The 19584-nt window shown below is 43.4% G+C and overlaps 1 protein-coding gene across 1 annotated transcript in view; it reads left to right on the top strand.

Moving 5' to 3' along the window:
* The window catches only part of SIPA1L2 (signal induced proliferation associated 1 like 2), a 231910-nt gene that overhangs the window by 145514 nt on the left and 66812 nt on the right, over positions 1–19584 (top strand). Inside the window, exons 6-7 of the mRNA XM_081230788.1 lie at positions 1872–1975; positions 19354–19511. Coding sequence (XP_081086914.1) covers positions 1872–1975; positions 19354–19511 — 262 coding nt within the window. The remainder of the gene's footprint in view (positions 1–1871; positions 1976–19353; positions 19512–19584) is intronic.

Genomic DNA, 19584 nt, shown 5'->3' with positions numbered 1-19584 from the left:
TGACCTTTTGCATTACCCTTCTGATGTTTAAAATAAAACCTTTGAAAATATTTGAATACTTAATTTTAGAAATTCGTCCTTTAGTACTACTTGGGATAGACAAATTATGACCACATTTTTGAGAGTGTTTCTCCCCCTTCCCCCTAAAAGTGATTTTTCTTTTTTCATTATGATTTCCTGAATCTGAAGCCCATTGACGAGACTGAAATATCTGTCAACATTTCTCTTACTGAATTTTAAGCATCGTAGTAACAGTGTTGTGAGGGGAGTCATTGAACCTGCAGGGTTAGTTCATCCTCTGACCTTCAGTGTTACTTCTTCATGGGAGGAACAGTAGTCATTCCCTCACGACCGGCCTGCTCACTTCCAAAGCCACGTTTCACCCTTAAGGTCCTGAGACAAGACAGTTGAAATGGAAGATTACTCTCTAAGAAGTCCTAAGAAAAGTAACAAATATGCATTGAATGAATAGCTAAAAGAGAAAATGGGGGCTGGATAATATAGAGCTTATTAGATGAATATCCTCTCTGACCGTCTGCAAGTTAATTTATCAGTATCCATAGATAAACATTCTACATACTCCCCTTATGCATGAAATTTCCTTCTATGAGTACCTCTCAGCACAAAACTGTATGCAATACTTTTTTCTAGAGGATTTTCAGGACTATTTCTGAGTTGGATATAAATGTTGGAAATAAGAATATGTTGCATGATTTAGAAAGAAAATAATAAATGCCCGTGAAGGGTAAGTGTTTTAATGTTCTTAAAGTAAAAATTTTAATTTTCAGATTAAAAAAAGGTTAGCCCAAGACCACTACTTAGAGTTCCCCCAACAAACACAATGGAATAAACTTTGTTTTCAATAATATCAAACAGTATTGTTTATTGTTGTTTAAAAGGTAGACGATAAACCTGTATATAGATCAAGGATTCAGAAGGGCAGTCTTGAGTTCTGTTTACATCTTAATTTCTATTTATCTTTTTGTCTTTATCCATATGCAACCTCCGTCCTAAAATTATTACTTAAACATTTTATAGTCACTGTTGGTTTGGGTGTCGGAAACTCTCAGTGAGGTAATCTGTTGATAATACAGATGGGTTTCGAATTTGCACAGAATCATTCTGCTTTTCAAAAGATGAATAGCTGTATGATTAACAAGGATTCAGATGTCATAGTTTTTTTAACATGTATCAGTGCATCATATGCAGTAAGAGATCACATGCATCCTCCCTGGTCTTAATCATATGACTGCATCATCGCATTGCCTGTCAGAAGGAGAAGAAAATTACTTCCATCACTCAGGGAAGAAATCCTTAACATCTTTCGTTCCCATTTCCACATGAAGTCAATCCTGTGTCATTTTTCTGGGTTCTGGAGGGTCAAGTGCCCAAGAATAACTGATAAGTAACTGTAAACACACGCACACGCACGCGCACTCACACACGGTGGGGCAAGGATAACTTCTGGTTAGCTCAGCCCCATCTAATAATTGCACCCAGACCGGCGCCAGGCCACACCTCCTCCCGTGCTCACCTGTACTTCTTGTGGCAGCAGCATCTCGCCCACGTGGGTCATCTACGTGAGCACTGCGAAGGCAAGAGTGCAGACGAAAAGAGAGGGGAAGCCACACGTTCAGTAGAAAGCGCCTGGGTGAGAGCAGATGACAAAACTCAGGCCACAGGCGTGGGCTGGAAAGTGGGAGAAACAGGGCCCAGTGAGAGAGCGGGGCCACCCCCAAGACACTGGTCCTTTATCGTTGGGAGGTCTGTTCTTTTCGGTTGAATTGCCCTTTGTAATAATGACCTTCTAAGTGTTGAACTGCTAATCTGCAGTGGCCTAACTTGTTCTTGCAATTAATCTTTGTTTTCAGCTGATTCTACAGGAACGCATTCCCTGTACACGACGTACAAAGACTACGAACTCATGTTCCACGTGTGCACCATGCTCCCACACACGCCCAACAACAGGCAGCAGGTACGGCCTCCTCCCACCCCTCTCACAACAGATGCCATCTCTGAGGGCAGCCCTTCCACGGTATCAGTGTATTTCGAATTTGCAAAGAATCAGTAGGTTTTTTTCTTTGAACGGCATTCATAGTCTTTGACTCTTTTTATCATCTGGAAGTATTTGGGCTTTAAAGGGATTATTATGGCACAAGTTTTATTGCACTCTTTTCTTACAGAACTTAGAAACTCTTCCACACTCACCTGGATTGCTTGCCAGGCAAAATCTTAATGGGAAGCAGTGTCAACTGTATTAATTACAGAAGAAGTCAACTAATGTAACCTGAGCTTCGGTTTCTGCATGTGGGTAGATAACTTCTAGAAAATATTGTAAGAAAGAATCTTGTAACTCACTCATGGCGTTCTTTAATTTTAGGGGTTTGACTACATTTGGGGTGAGTCCAGAGTTAAAGCAAGGTTTGTTTCCACGCTTAGAAAACTTAATTTTGCTGATGTCACGTAACTGTACTCCTTTGCTCTAAATTAAAGCACCAGGGACTACATAGTAGTTGTTCGATAAGCATTTGTCATGTGAATGAAACTTAATTGTTGCAGAGAACTTTGTCTTTCTTTTTTACTTTTTTTCTGAATGCTCATGAAATTCAATGAAGGTAGTCAAGGGGTGCATTTTTCCAGCGAGGCCACTTGCCCTGTTCCCAGGTGGGAAGAGCCACCTTAGATCCCACAGCCAAGAGGAAGAAGAGGCCCCTGACCCCCAGCCCAGCTTGTCACATTTGGGGCTGTAGCTCCTCTGTTTATTCCTCTTCTCGTGGTAATTGCTAGATGGGCTTTTTTCTACCTAATACTTAACCTCAATCCCTTGTCCTTCCTGTATTTTCTACAGGATTTTCTAGTAATCAGAGTTCTGCCCATTACCTTCAGAGGATCTGTCTTTTGATCACATGTCTGTATGTTTTTTATAACATGGAGTTACAATCCCTAGATCACACATATGATTTTTTTTTTTTTTTTTTTTTTTGGCGGTAAGCGGGCCTCTCACTGTTGTGGCCTCTCCCGTTGCGGAGCACAGGCTCCGGACGCACAGGCTCAGCAGCCATGGCTCACGGGCCCAGCCACTCCGTGGCATGTGGGATCCTCCCGGACCGGGACACAAACCCATGTCCCCTGCATCGGCAGGCAGACTCTGAACCACTGTGCCACCAGGGAAGCCCCACATGTATGAATTTTACACATGTTTTAAACTAGAGGATTTCTAGCTCTTCAAACGTTTATTTGGAATAATGCCATATAGACTCACTCAATATTAAGATGCTTAATTTTAGACCATGCAGTTGTCCTGCAGATACTTTTGCAATCATCCAGTAATTAAACTCTGGGTGAGTTGTTGCTGAGAAACCTGATAGGGCTGACTCAGGCCCAGAGACTCTGTCAGTACGTTAGTGGAAATAGAACCAGTGCCTTTGGACCCCACTCATGGAGCATTCAAACCACAAGGCCCTGCCAGCTCCCCAATTACCTGAGTACTGGACTCCAAACCGAATCCACTGCATTGTTTCTCAGAGGGCAGCCTCTGGAATTTCGAAGTCCCTTGACTTTGCTGTTACCAGAACTCAAAAATGGCTTCCCCCGTCCCCTTTTTATTGAACAGTAATTAAAAGTGTGGTTTTATGGGTTCTTTGTACCAGAGTTTCTTTCATGGAAACTCTCCCCGAAAAGTCCTACACACAAAAACGTGGATGGGTGAGCGTCGCCGGGCAGCTGTGGCTTTAGCACCTCAAACACAAAGTCTCCCCGCGACCTGTGTCGTGTGCTCCGCTGCGCCCTCTGCCACCGGGGCAGCGAGCAGCCCTGCTGCTGCAACATTTCTGAGGGCCAGTCCCCAGGCTGCCGGCCCCTCGCCCTGGGGGACTGGAGCCCAGGCCTCCACGTCCGGCGCGGGCAGCGCACCAGCCACCAGATCCCTGGTTGTGCCCCATCCCCCAACGGTTTTTTTTTGAAAAGAGAGCTTCAGAGGGGCTGCATAAAGTGAGTGGAGGGGAGGATTGAAGCAGTGGCTCATACACCAAGTCTTGTGTTTGGAGATTAAAAAAAATCTCACATAGAGAGTTCCGGGTAAGATGGCGGAAGGGTAAGACGCGGAGATCACCTTCCTCCCCACGGATACACCAGAAATACAGCTACACGTGGAACAACTCCTACAGAACACCTACTGAACGCTGGCAGAAGACCCCAAACCTCCCAAAAGGCAAGAAACTCCCCACATACCTGGGTAGGGCAAAGCGGAGAGATTCCCGCACAGAGGATCGGTGCCGAGCCGCACTCACCAGCCCGAGAGGCTTGTCTGCTCGCCCGCCGGGGAGGGCGGCGCTGGAAGCTGAGGCTCGGGCTTCGGTCAGAGCGCAGGGAGAGGACTGGGGCTGGCGGCGAGAACTCAGCCTGAAGGGGACTAATGTGCCACAGCTAGCCGGCAGGGAGTCCGGGAAAACTCTGGAGCTGCCGAAGAGGCAAGAGACTTTTTCTTCCCTCTTGGTTTCCTGGTGCGCGAGGAGAGGGGATTAAGAGCGCTGCTTAAAGGGGCTTCACAGACGGGCGCGAGTCGCGACTGAAAGTGCGGAGCCCAGTGACGGGCGTGGGACTCTGGGGCTGCTGCTGCCGCCGCCAAGAAGCCGATGTGCGAGTGCAGGTCACTGTCCACACTGCCCTTCCGGGAGCCTGTGCAGCCCGCCACTGCCGGGGTCCCGGGATCCAGGGGCGGCTTCCCTGGGAGAACGCACGGCGCGCCTCGGGCTGGTGCAACGTCACGCCGACCTCTGCCGCTGCAGGCTCGCCCCGCACTCCGTGCCCCTCCCTCCCGCCCGGCCTCAGTGAGCCAGAGTCCCCGAAGAGGCTGGCCTTTAACCCTGTCCTGTCTGAGCGAAGAACAGACGCCCTCCGGCGACCTACACGCAGAGGCGGGGCCAAATCCAAAGCTGAGACCCAGGAGCTGTGAGAACAAAGAAGAGAAAGGGAAACCCCTCCCAGCAGCCTCAGAAGCAGCGGATTAAAGCTCCACAATCAACTTGATGTACCCTGCATCTGTGGAATACATGAATAGACAACAAATCATCCCAAATTGAGGAGCCAGGAGTCAGTGCTGTGCCTCTGAGGTGGGAGAGCCAACTTCAGGACACTGGTCCACAAGAGACCTCCCAGCTCCACATAATATCAAACGGCGAAAATCTTCCAGAGATCTCCATCTCAACACCAGCACCCAGCTTCACTCAACGACCAGCAAGCTACAGTGCTGGACACCCTATGCCAAAGAACTAGCAAGACAGGAACACAATGCCGCCCATTAGCAGAGAGGTGGCCTAAAATCATAAAAAGTCCGCAGACACCCCAAAACACACCACCAGACGTGGACTTGCCCACCAGAAAGACAAGATCCAGCCTCATCCACCAGAACACAGGCACTAGTCCCCTCCACCAGGAAGCCTACACAACCCACTAAACCAACCTTAGCCACTGGGGACAGACACCAAAAACAACGGGAACTACGAACCTGCAGCCTGCAAAAAGGAGACCCCAAACACAGTAACATAAGCAAAACGAGAAGACAGAAAAACACACAGCAGGAGAAGGAGCAAGATAAAAACCCACCAGACCTAACAAATGAAGAGGTAATAGGCAGTCTACCTGAAAAAGAATTCAGAATAATGATGGTAAAGATGATCCAAGATTCTATTTCCCAGATCCAAAATCTTGGAAATAGAATAGACAAAATGCAAGAAACAGTTAACAAGGACCTAGAAGAACTAAAGATGAATCAAGCATCGATTAAAAACACAATAAATGAAATAAAAAATGCTCTAGAAGATGGCGGAAGAGTAAGATGCGGAGATCACCTTCCTCCCCACGGATACACCAGAAATACAGCTACACGTGGAACAACTCCTACAGAACACCTACTGAACGCTGGCAGAAGACCCCAGACCTCCCAAAAGGTAAGAAACTCCCCACATACCTGGGTAGGGCAAAGTGGAGAGATCCCCACACAGAGGATCGGTGCCGAGCGGCGCTCGCCGGCCCGAGAGGCTTGTCTGCTCGCTCGCCGGGGCGCGCAGCGCTGGAAGCTGAGGCTCGGGCTTTGGTCAGAGCGCGGGGAGAGGACTGGGGCTGGCGGCGAGAACTCAGCCTGAAGGGGGCTAATGTGCCACAGCTAGCCGGGAAGGAAGTCCGGGAGAACTCTGGAGCTGCCGAAGAGGCAAGAGACTTTTTCTTCCCTCTTGGTTTCCTGGTGCGCGAGGAGAGGGGATTAAGAGCGCTGCTTAAAGGGGCTCCACAGACGGGCGCGAGTCGCGACTGAAAGCGCGGAGCCTAGTGACGGGCGTGGGACGCTGGGGCTGCTGCTGCCGCCGCCAAGAAGCCTGTGTGCGAGCGCAGGTCACTGCCCACACCGCCCTTCCGGGAGCCTGTGCAGCCCGCCACTGCCGGGGTCCCGGGATCCAGGGGCGGCTTCCCTGGGAGAACGCACGGCGCGCCTCGGGCTGGTGCAACATCACGCCGACTTCTGCCGCTGCAGGCTCGCCCCGCACTCCGTGCCCCTCCCCGCCCGGCCTCAGTGAGCCAGAGTCCCCGAAGAGGCTGCTCCTTTAACCCTGTCCTGTCTGAGCGAAGAACAGACGCCCTCCGGCGACCTACACGCAGAGGCGGGGCCAAATCCAAAGCTGAGACCCAGGAGCTGTGAGAACAAAGAAGAGAAAGGGAAACCTCTCCCAGCAGCCTCAGAAGCAGCGGATTAAAGCTCCACAATCAACTTGATGTACCCTGCATCTGTGGAATACATGAATAGACAACAAATCATCCCAAATTGAGGATCCCGGAGTCAGTGCTGTGCCTCTGAGGTGGGAGAGCCAACTTCAGGACACTGGTCCACAAGAGACCTCCCAGCTCCACATATCAAACAGCAAAAATCTTCCAGAGATCTCCATCTCAACACCAGCACCCAGCTTCACTCAACGACCAGCAAGCTACAGTGCTGGACACCCTAAGCCAAACAACTAGCAAGACAGGAACACAATACCACCCATTAGCAGAGAGGTGGCCTAAAATCATAAAAAGTCCGCAGACATCCCAAAACACACCACCAGACGTGGACCTGCCCACCAGAAAGACAAGATCCAGCCTCATCCACCAGAACACAGGCACTAGTCCCCTCCACCAGGAAGCCTACACAACCCACTAAACCAACCTTAGCCACTGGGGACAGACACCAAAAACAACGGGAACTACGAACCTGCAGCCTGCAAAAAGGAGACCCCAAACACAGTAACATAAGCAAAACGAGAAGACAGAAAAACACACAGCAGGAGAAGGAGCAAGATAAAAACCCACCAGACCTAACAAATGAAGAGGTAATAGGCAGTCTACCTGAAAAAGAATTCAGAATAATGATGGTAAAGATGATCCAAGATTCTATTTCCCAGATCCAAAATCTTGGAAATAGAATAGACAAAATGCAGGAAACAGTTAACAAGGACCTAGAAGAACTAAAGATGAATCAAGCATCGATTAAAAACACAATACATGAAATAAAAAATACTCTAGATGGGATCAATAGCAGAATAACTGAGGCAGAAGAACGGATAAGTGAGGTGGAAGATAAAATAGTGGAAATAACTGCTGCAGAGCAAAATAAAGAAAAAAGACTGAAAAGAAAAGAGGAGAGTCTCAGAGACCTCTGGGACAACATTAAACGCACCAACATTCGAATTATAGGGGTTCCAGAAGAAGAAGAGAAAAAGAAAGGGACTGAGAAAATATTTGAAGAGATTATAGTTGAAAACTTCCCTAATATGGGAAAGGAAATAGTTAATCAAGTCCAGGAGGCACAGAGAGTCCCATACAGAATAAATCCAAGGAGAAATACACCAAGACACATATTAATCAAACTGTCAAAAATTAAACACAAAGAAATCATATTAAAAGCAGCAAGGCAAAAACAACAAGTAACACACAAGGGAATCCCCATCAGGATAACAGCTGATCTCTCTGCAGAAACTCTACATGCCAGAAGGGAGTGGCAGGACATAATTAAAGTGATGAAGGAGAAAAACCTGCAACCAAGATTGCTCTACCCAGCAAGGATCTCATTCAGATTTGATGGAGAAATTAAAACCTTTACAGACAAGCAAAAGCTGAGAGAGTTCAGCACCACCAAACCAGCTTTACAACAAATGCTAAAGGAACTTCTCTAGGCAAGAAACACAACAGAAGGAAAAGACCTACAATAACGAACCCAAAACAATTAAGAAAATGGGAACAGGAACATACATATCGATAATTACCTTAAATGTAAATGGACTAAATGCTCCCACCAAAAGATACAGATTGGCTGAATGGATACAAAAACAAGACCCATATATATGCTGTCTACAAGAGAGCCACTTCAGACCTAGAGACACATACAGACTGAAAGTAAGGGGATGGAAAAAGATATTCCATGCAAATGGAAACCAAAAGAAAGCTGGAGTAGCAATTCTCATATCAAACTAGACTTTAAAATAAAGACTACTAGAAGAGACAAAGAAGGACACTACATAATGATCAAGGGATCCATCCAAGAAGAAGATATAACAATTGTAAATATTTATGCACCAAACATAGGAGCACCTCAATACATAAGGCAAATACTAACAGCCATAAAAGGAGAAATCGACAGTAACACACTCATAGTAGGGGACTTTAACACCCCACTTTCACCAATGGACAGATCATCCAAAATGAAAATAAATAAGGAAACACAAGCTTTAAATGATACATTAAACAAGATGGACTTAATTGATATTTATAGGACATTCCATCCAAAAACAACAGAATACACATTTTTCTCAAGTGCTCATGGAACATTCTCCAGGATAGATCATATCTTGGGTCACAAATCAAGCCTTGGTAAATTTAAGAAAATTGAAATTGTATCAAGTATCTTTTCTGACCACAATGCTATGAGACTAGATATCAATTACAGGAAAAGAGCTGTAAAAAATACAAACACATGGAGGCTAAACAATACACTACTTAATAACGAAGTGATCACTGAAGAAATCAAAGAGGAAATTAAAAAATACCTAGAAACAAATGACAATGGAGACACGACGACCCAAAACCTATGGGATGCAGCAAAAGCAGTTCTAAGAGGGAAGTTTATAGCAATACAATCCCACCTTAAGAAACAGGAAACATCACGAATAAACAACCTAACCTTGCACCTAAAGCCATTAGAGAAAGAAGAACAAAAACATCCCAAAGTTAGCAGAAGGAAAGAAATCATAAAAATCAGATCAGAAATAAATGAAAAAGAAATGAAGGAAACGATAGCAAAGATCAATAAAACTAAAAGCTGGTTCTTTGAGAAGATAAACAAAATTGATAAACCATTAGCCAGACTCATCAAGAAAAAAAGGGAGAAGACTCAAATCAATAGAATTAGAAATGAAAAAGGAGAAGTAACAACTGACACTGCAGAAATACAAAAGATCATGAGAGATTACTACAAGCAACTCTATGCCAATAAAATGGACAACCTGGAAGAAATGGACAAATTCTTAGAAATGCACAACCTGCCAAGACTGAATCAGAAAGAAATAGAAAATATGAACAGACCAATCACAAGCACTGAAATTGAAACTGTGATAAAAAATCTTCCAACAAACAAAAGCCCAGGACCAGATGGCTTCACAGGCGAATTCTATCAAGCATTTAGAGAAGAGCTAACACCTATCCTTCTCAAACTCTTCCAAAATATAGCAGAGGGAGGGACACCCCCAAACTCATTCTACGAGGCCACCATCACCTTGATACCAAAACCAGACAAGGATGTCACAAAGAAAGAAAACGACAGGCCAATATCACTGATGAACATAGATGCAAAAATCCTCAACAAAATACTAGCAAACAGAATCCAACAGCACATTAAAAGGATCATACACCATGATCAAGTGGGGTTTATTCCAGGAATGCAAGGATTCTTCAATATACGCAAATCAATCAACGTGATACACCATATTAACAAATTGAAGGAGAAAAACCATATGATCATCTCAATAGATGCAGAGAAAGCTTTCAACAAAATTCAACACCCATTCATGATTAAAACCCTGCAGAAAGTAGGCATAGAGGGAACTTTCCTCAACATCATAAAGGCCATACATGACAAACCCACAGCCAGGATCGTCCTCAATGGTGAAAAACTGAAAGCATTTCCACTAAGATCAGGAACAAGACAAGGTTGCCCACTCTCACCACTCTTATTCAACATAGTTTTGGAAGTTTTAGCCACAGCAATCAGAGAAGAAAAGGAAATAAAAGGAATCCAAATCGGAAAAGAAGAAGTAAAGCTGTCACTGTTTGCAGACGACATGATACTATACATAGAGAATCCTAAAGATGCTACCAGAAAACTACTAGAGCTAATCAATGAATTTGGTAAAGTTGCAGGATACAAAATTAATGCACAGAAATCTCTGGCATTCCTATATACTAACGATGAAAAATCTGAAAGTGAAATCAAGGAAACACTCCCATTTACCATTGCAACAAAAAGAATAAAATATCTAGGAATAAACCTACCTAAGGAGACAAAAGACCTGTATGCAGAAAATTATAAGACACTGATGAAAGAAATTAAAGATGATACAAATAGATGGAGAGATGTACCATGTTCTTGGATTGGAAGAATCAACATTGTGAAAATGACTCTACTACCCAAAGCAATCTACAGATTCAATGCAATCCCGATCCAACTACCACTGGCATTTTTCACAGAAGTAGAACAAAAAATTTCACAATTTGTATGGAAACACAAAAGACCCCGAATAGCCAAAGCAATCTTGAGAACGAAAAACGGAGCTGGAGGAATCAGGCTCCCTGACTTCAGACTATACTACAAAGCTACAGTAATCAAGACAGTGTGGTACTGGCACAAAAACAGAAAGATAGATCAATGGAATAGGATAGAAAGCCCAGAGATAAACCCACGCACATATGGTCACCTTATCTTTGATAAAGGAGGCAGGAATGTACAGTGGAGAAAGGACAGTCTCTTCAATAAGTGGTGCTGGGAAAACTGGATAGGGACATGTAAAAGTATGAGATTAGATCACTCCTTAACACCATACACAAAAATAAGCTCAAAATGGATTAAAGACCTAAATGTAAGGCCAGAAATTATCAAACTCTTAGAGGAAAACATAGGCAGAACACTCTATGACATAAATCACAGCAAGATCCTTTTTGACCCACCTCCTAGAGAAATGGAAATAAAGACAAAAATAAACACATGGGACCTAATGAAACTTAAAAGCTTTTGCACAGCAAAGGAAACCATAAAGAAGACCCAAAGACAACCCTCAGAATGGGAGAAAATATTTGCAAATGAAGCAACTGACAAAGGATTAATCTCCAAAATTTATAAGCAGCTCATGCAGCTCAATAACAAAAAAACAACCCAATCCAAAAATGGGCAGAAGACCTAAATAGACATTTCTCCACAGAAGATATACAGACTGCCAACAAACACATGAAAGGATGCTCAACATCTTTACTCATTAGAGAAATGCAAATCAAAACTACAATGAGATATCATCTCACACCAGTCAGAATGGCCATCATCAAAAAATCTAGAAACAATAAATGCTGGAAAGGGTGTGGTGAAAAGGGAACACTCTTGCACTGCTGGTGGGAATGTGAATTGGTACAGCCACTATGGAGAACGGTATGGAGGTTCCTTAAAAAACTACAAATAGAACTACCATATGACCCAGCAATCCCACTACTGGGCATATACCCTGAGAAAACCATAATTCAAAAAGAGACATGTACCAAAATGTTCATAGCAGCCCTATTTACAATAGCCCGGAGATGGAAACAACCTAAGTGTCCATCATCGGATGAATGGGTAAAGAAGAGGTGGCACATATATACAATGGAATATTACTCAGCCATAAAAAGAAACGAAATTGAGCTATTTGTAATGAGGTGAATGGACCTAGAGTCTGTCATACAGAGTGAAGTAAGTCAGAAAGAGAAAGACAAATACTGTATGCTGACACATATATATGGAATTTAAGAAAAAAAATGTCATGAAGAACATAGGGGTAAGACAGGAATAAAGACACAGACCTACTAGAGAATGAACTTGAGGATATGGGGAGGGGGAAGGGTAAGCTGTGACAAAGTGAAAGAACGGCATGGCCATATATACACTACCAAACGTAAGGTAGATAGCTAGTGGGAAGCAGCCGCATAGCACAGGGAGATCAGCTCGGTGCTTTGTGACTGCCTGGAGGGGTGGGATAGGGAGGGTGGGAGGGAGACGCAAAAGGGAGGGGATATGGGAACATATGTATATGTATAACTGATTAAATTTGTTAGAAAGCAAAAAAAAAGAAAAAAAAACGTGGATGGAAGGATGGGGGTGGGTGTTTTCAACTTCCCAAACGGGAGATTAAAAAAACAAAAATCCCTGTACATTGAGATTGTATATTACAAACTCTGTAGCCTAAAGACTTGTTGGTTCCATTTTTGTTTTTCTTTTTTATCTTGAGTGAGAATCCATGGCATTGAATATTATGCCAGTGCATTAGAGGTAGAAAACTGCTTGTTTTGCTTTTTTAATTGCTCTTGCTATATGTAGAATATATATGATCTTATATGTGTTTCATTGGGAAATTTACATACTCAACGTAGGATGTAGGCGAGTAATCACAACATAAAAGGGATGAGTGTAGGATGGGGGCTAAGAGTCATTGGACTTGTATTCTGAACTTATTGTAGTCAGTCATTTGCCTTGTGGCCTTGGAAAAGATTCTTAGTCTCTCAAGAAATTTGATAATTATATAATGAGGATGTGGTCTAGGTGGCCAACAGTGGGTGCTTGGAGCTGCCCTGTACTGAGAAGGAAGAATTCTACACCGAGGCTCAGGCGGGAAGAATGCTGCATTTTTGCGATACCTTCCGAGGGTTTGGAAGTGGGGAGGAGTGGCACACCTGAGCGTATTTGGACAAGAGGAGGCATAACATCTCCCTCTTAGTGTTAGAATTCTGTGATTCTAGGGCCTTCTTTGAGGCTTCCTCCTTCTAGGTTGGAAAAAAGCTTCAGCAGAAAAATGTAGTTCTTAAGAGCAAGAATTCTAGAACCACACTTCCTGGATATGAATCCCAGCTACTTAGCTTTGTGACCATGGGCACAATGGTCTGTGCTTTATTTTCCTTTATCACTGAAGGTAGAGACTTTTACCTCTTTCTTCACTGAGTGTTGTATGCACACAGAACCACTGCCCAGAATGTGGAGAGCAGTCAGTTAACATTTGTTGAATGAATGAATGAACCTTTCTTAGACGGTAGTTAGAATTAGGTGAGTTAATATGTATAAAGCACTCAAAATAGTGCCTGGCACAGAGTGTGCTCAATAAGTTTTAGGTGTTATTATAATTTATAACTTATGAGATATAGAGGACAAGTATTTTAGATGACTTAATTTGCATTTTATCTTCCTGTTCCCAGTCCTAAAGACCTATCATGAAAAGCTAAGGCCTGAATAGTTAAGAAAGGAAGGGATTAATTTATCAATAATTTCAGAAAATCATTTTTACTTTGACATTTAATACTTTGCTAATCATGATCAGAATATTCTGGTCATAGATCAGTGATGGCACTGTGTCTTGGAACACGGACTTTCCATATTTGTTGCGGGTTGTGCTACTTTGCCGTCTCTCTCACCCACCCCACCCATGCCCACAGATTATGGTAATACCAAGGGCATAAGTGTCTGAAGTGACCATCCAGGTTCATGACTGCAGTTTGAGGCCACACAACTTAGCAAAGTTAACTGGTCTGTACGTGAATTGCGCCTCTGACTTTGGCCTCATTAGCCCCGTGGTATTTGTGACTATTTCACTGTTCTAGATGCATCCACATCAGATACAGTTTCTTGTGTTTGTTCTTATAATAAATCAAGCTGAAAGCTGATTCCAAGATGTATTAAAAGTCTTTAGAGAGTCCATGACAGTTGCAAGAGAGTTCAATCTTTGGAATGTCTGGACTCTTACAAAGAAAACCTAGCCAGATAAGGAAGCCCGTTCTTGGAGTGTTTTCCCTCTTTAGTCAAATCCCCCAGGTCTCTCTCTGGGTCTGCTTGGCAGTCAGTCCACTTTTCCCAGGGCTGTCTCCCCTGGCTGCTTCCCTCCTGCTTGTCCTATAGACAGATCGTAGTTAAGCCATCATGGGATGTTATCAGTGGAAAGAACCCCACAAATTACCTTCAGACTTCACTTTGGCAGAGACAAACTAAGTATATATAAACAGATCAAGGTAGCATGGTTCCTGGCACACAGTAAACTTTTTGTGTGTGTGTGAATGCATGTGTAATGTTAGAACTGCCCTGCTTGGAAGGGGTTTCCGAGCTCCATGGAGGTCCCTAAGGAAAAAGACAAAACCTCTGGGTTTCTAAGATTCCATCTGAAGAATCCTGGTCTTAGCCTAGGGATGGGCTTGATATCTACAGAGGAAATAGGGACAGAGCTTGTTAGGCTAGGCTGGAACCCCTTCTCCATATAATTTAGACAGATGGTCAGCCCCTGCCTTAAAAGGTTTGTGTACATACTTCTGTAAGTCCCTAATTGGTACAGCTGAGGAAACCATTTAAATATTGGAGGAATCTACCTCAGTAAGTGCTCTACCCCGGGTCCTGACTGCTCTTGGGTTCACCTATAAATAGTAATCTGGAATATTTTGGAAGCATAAAAGGCGTATTCAGCTTTTCATGATTAGCTTTATTCCCAGGCCAGAAAGAAGAATGTATACTTATACCAGATAATAAGAATTACTGCTTTGAAAAAGGGCTGGTATCGCCCAGTTTCAGAAGAGAAATATTTGTATCGTCATAATCTTTTCTTATCTTCACTTTGTTATTAAAACATTAAAAATCCGCATTCTTGGTTTATTTCTGTTTCTCTATTTCCAAAATATTCAGTCTTGCTTCGCTGGTTTGTGCATTTACTCTTGCCATTGGTAAAATATTTTATATAATATTTTTATATTGGTTATATAGAATGGTAAATCAGCACTGCATCCTTGAAACAGTGATTAAATTTGACCTCTTCTTGCTGATCTGAGATCAGAGTGGTTAATTAGCGGTCACTTTTTGTGGAAGTAAAGGAGGCAAGATATTTTGTATTTATGTGGTAATGTGTGTAGGTTTTCCCCCTCTTTCTTGCTGGTCAGACTACTATTCTGTGTTCACTCTTTCTGTGTCTTTATACAGGAAACTTTATAGATGTCTCTTAAAAATGAGAGCAAAATTCTGACCACTGGTATATGCTCTTTTGAGTACAGAGAATATGAGGGGGCTGTGTTGTGTGCATGCATGTGTGTTTGTGTATGTTCTGTGTGCAAGTGTGCAAAGTTAGGACGGTCCCTGAAGGAGGAGAAGCTAGCGCTCCGTGTAAAGGGGAGATACTTTCTAAGCAAGGGTTGGCAAACGCAAGGTGCCTGCTGCAGAGACAGGTGGGCATGTTGCAGGGATAGGGTGGCTGTCCAGAAGGGGAGGGGGGTGACAGGGTCAGACTCCAGGAAGGATCGGGACAGACCAGTCTTTGTCAGCCCTGCTCCTACTGCTGGGGCTTTCCGACGATACCCCAAGGACTGAGATCCAGAATTTATGATTGTTTTTTCAAAACGGGATACATTTAATTTTTTTCCTCACTTCTGAACTCATCTCTTTGAATTTCAGAACTTGTAATCATTAAACGATGCAGTTTTCTCTTTGAAATCATGCTCATTTTCACATCTTTGCTTCTTAAGACAAGAAACTGTCTCTGGAGATCCACCTTCTCCAGTTTCAAATTAAGCTTTCTCATCGCTGACCCTGAGAGACTTCTTTTGAACGACATCCCAGCCACATCACATCTTCTTATGGTGCAGCCTCTTTCCCCCTCTCCTCCAGAATTAGGTGCAACATGCTTTTTTTTTTTTTTTTTAACCTTCCCAGGTTTTTTAAAAAAAGAATTTAACAAATGAACCTATTTGCATAGAGGCTGGTAGATCTAACCAAGTTCAACTTTATGCCATTTTCAATGCATATGCAGCTGCCTGGAGGTTGGTTGTTTTCACTTGCTTTTGATTCTTGCACGAAGTTAAAACTGGACCTGTGAAACCCTGAAGTGTGTTTAAGGAATTGAAGATAAACCCACAGGTTGCTATTTCTGTAGCATCTGTATGTTTTTCGTCAGGGAATTGGGTGAAGAATCACATTTTCACTTTCCTTGTCATACCAAGAGCTTATTCCTGGCTCACAGCTTGAATCAAGTGTTGGCAAGTTAGCAGAATTGACTCTGTAAATCTAATACAATATTTATTAACTCACTCTCGCCGTTGAAGACTCTTGAGTTGGCCCTCTTGGCACTGAAGAAGTGTTAGGAGCTTCTCACGTCTAGAAAGGCCTAGAAGACATCGTTCCTTAATCGCTGAAATAGCACCGGTGGCGTCTTGATGACCAGGAACTTGCCTTGCTGTCTTGCTGGGCCGCCCTGGTCTATGGGCTGCCATGCCCTTTCCCCTTCCATTTCCAGAGTCGACTTCTACAGAATTTCATTGACGAGTTAGAACAAGACATAACTAATGGCTGAAGAGAACCCTAGCCTTTATATAAGAAGCACAAGAATTACTTAGGTTATTTAATGTCTGACAATGAATAATGTTTCCGTGAACCTGCCAGATGCTGTATTGCTTTAGTCTCTAAAAAGATTCAGATATCCTATTGATGGGCCAGGTGTTCATTTTTCTTCGTTTATTCTCTACAGAGAGCTTGAGATTTTATTTTCCTCTTCTTAACGAATCTCCTTGTTCCCCGCCCTCCCCGCACTTTTTCTACAAAGTGCATTTTGTGACCATAGTTAAATTAACTAGAATTTTAAAACTATTTCTAGCCCATTTTACAAAGCAAAAGAATATGCTTAGAAAGGGGCAAAGGCGGGTTGGCACGTCGTCAATCAAGGTAACTAGCCTTAAAGTTTCCTTTCACTTGCGCTTTAAATATTCCCGTGGTGAAGTGTAGAACTGGACCCATGGTCTTCCTTTAGGAGCAAGAGAAATGGGTAGGAATAGCTGTCCACGTTTCACTGACTAATGAGGCTGGGCTGCCCTCTGAGGTTAACCCAGGAGGGTGGCCAGCGGATGCCCTAGTCACTGGGGAAGGAGGGGCCCAGAATTCCATACGTGGCCTTGGCCCCTGCAAGCTCCACCTTCTCATCTGAGAATTCCTGTCGTTCAAGGAGATCGAGAATTCCCACGTTTCAAGGATATAGCGGAAAGTACAGTGTAAGCCGTTGTGTTCGTGCTCAGCAAATACACTGAACACACTGTTAGGTATTTCAGTTTTTCTTTTAATTTTTCATTTGTTTCTGAATTTTGTTGTCCTGTTACAGTACATGTGACTCATGTATTTCAGTTACTGCAGAAACGAGGGACGAATATATCTTAGCCTCGTACAGTTTTCAGCTTGTCATGATGCTTGTTTTATTTTTTTATTTATGTTTTTGGCCGCGCTGTGCGGCTTGCCAGATCTTAGTTCCCCTACCAGGGATCAAACCCCCACCCCCTGCAGTGGAAGCGCCGAGTCGTAACCACGGGACCACCGGGGAAGTCCCATGATGCTTGTTTTAGATACGTGTCCTTGCCTTGTTTTCTTTTCATGAAATGTTTACTGTGGTTAACATGTGTCCACTCTAGGATGGGTAAATAGTAACACAGTGAATATATGACGAGTTTGCTACTGATTTTTTTACGTGCATCTTAAAATGTCACCTTTTACTTAAATATCTAGCGAACATTTTTAAAACGACAGCTGGCTCGTTAATGGATATTAATATAGCTTTCAAAACTTCACTCAGGCAATAAAACGATTTTTGTGTGTTTATACCTTTAACCATTGGGATTTAAACAGCAGTTTTCCAGCATATGAATCAGTGATTTAACTGGCCCATAGTAGGGAACTCTGGGAGAAAGGACATTATGTTCCCACTTTTCCAGGCCTTTGATCATGCTAAATCACAAGTCAGGGGCCTGACAATGAAATCCTTTTTGTATCTGGGTTTAAAAGGTTTTAAAAGTTGAAATTAATGCTCTTTACAGTGAAGTATGTTCTCTAAGTGCCAAATAAATTTAAGCGCGAGCTTGTTGCCTCTTATTGCTCGTAAAGAGAGATTTACTACCTGAGATTACCCCGTTCCTGCAGTGACATCACCAGCTCATGTAAGGATTACTGTCTCTATGCAAACGGAAGATCACAGACTCTGGGAGCACAGATCCTAATGGCTTTAGGTGCATAAGCTTACGGAGTGTATGGATTTGTTGGTGTGTATTTAGAGTTGGTCACAATTTTATTGCGCAGTGTTATGTGGCTGTGATTGTGTATTTGTAACGTTTGTTTATTCACTTAGCCAGTGTGTGTGTGGGTGTCTGCTGTGTCCTGGGCAAGGCCATTAGAAAGTAGGAAACCAAGAGTCAACGAGATACATCTCCTGCCCTCCTGATGATTATGAACTGATGCAGGAGAAGTAAACCAAGACTTAGAACAGGACACGACAACTAATGTGGTCTCCATGGGCCTGGGGTATGGGTGCAGGGCCTGTGCAGTCCCTCCAGGGACATTCTTTCCAGTGTTGGTAGCTCAGCAGAGACCTGAGTGGTCTAGGAGAGACTTGGGGTGAAGGGGGCATTCTTGGCAGAAGGAACATGGCAAGTAGAGGGGTTCAGGTGTCACTGCCCTGGGGTTCCTTCTCTCCTGATGCATTTGTAATTTATTGGGTTTTCCAGCTGTTAATCTGGTGGAATTCTCTGTTCCCAAAATACATTGAAAAGGCTAGATTTCAGTTAGTTAGCTTGAATATATCAGCTGCCAAAATAACAGTCTTCTGTATTTTTGTTGCAGAAATGCATGTGTCATTTAAGCCCCTGACACCCTCGTGCAGGACTTTCAGCCACTGTACCTTCCCTTGGTCGCTCTGCCATCTCCTCCTGTTAAGTCGAAGAGCTTAATCTACAAGATTCCTTAAAGCGATTTTAGCTCTAATGTGCTATTATTTCAGGGCAAAAAATGATAAAGATGAAAAGGAGAGAGAACACCAGTTGCCTTTCAAAGCAAAAGATGAACTTAAATATTGAGGCTTTTCTTTCCATAGGTCTTTGGACATAGCCATGTCAAGGAGCCCTAGCTTCCCAAGGATGACTCTGCTTTTCTAAAAAACTCCTTGAAATTGAATGCTGAGTGAATTGTGTATATTTACGTATCTTGTTTTTACAGAAAACCGTGTCTGTAACTCTGTGTGTGTGTGTTCATTTTCCTGACTGCAGCTCCTGAGGAAAAGGCATATAGGAAATGACATCGTGACCATTGTCTTCCAAGAGCCTGGAGCACTTCCTTTTACTCCAAAAAGCATCCGGTCCCACTTTCAACATGTCTTCGTCATAGTCAAAGTGCATAATCCATGCACTGAAAATGTGTGTTACAGGTGAGTCCCTGGTATTTCATGCTCCCAGGGTTGTTCCAACAGGACCTCATTCCCCAAAATGTCTTCCAATTAG

This window comes from Mesoplodon bidens, assembly GCF_964165515.1.
Source record: "Mesoplodon bidens genome assembly, chromosome: 1".
In the NCBI taxonomy this organism is placed as follows: Eukaryota; Metazoa; Chordata; class Mammalia; order Artiodactyla; family Ziphiidae; genus Mesoplodon; species Mesoplodon bidens.
This window is presented reverse-complemented; position numbering and strand designations above follow the sequence as displayed.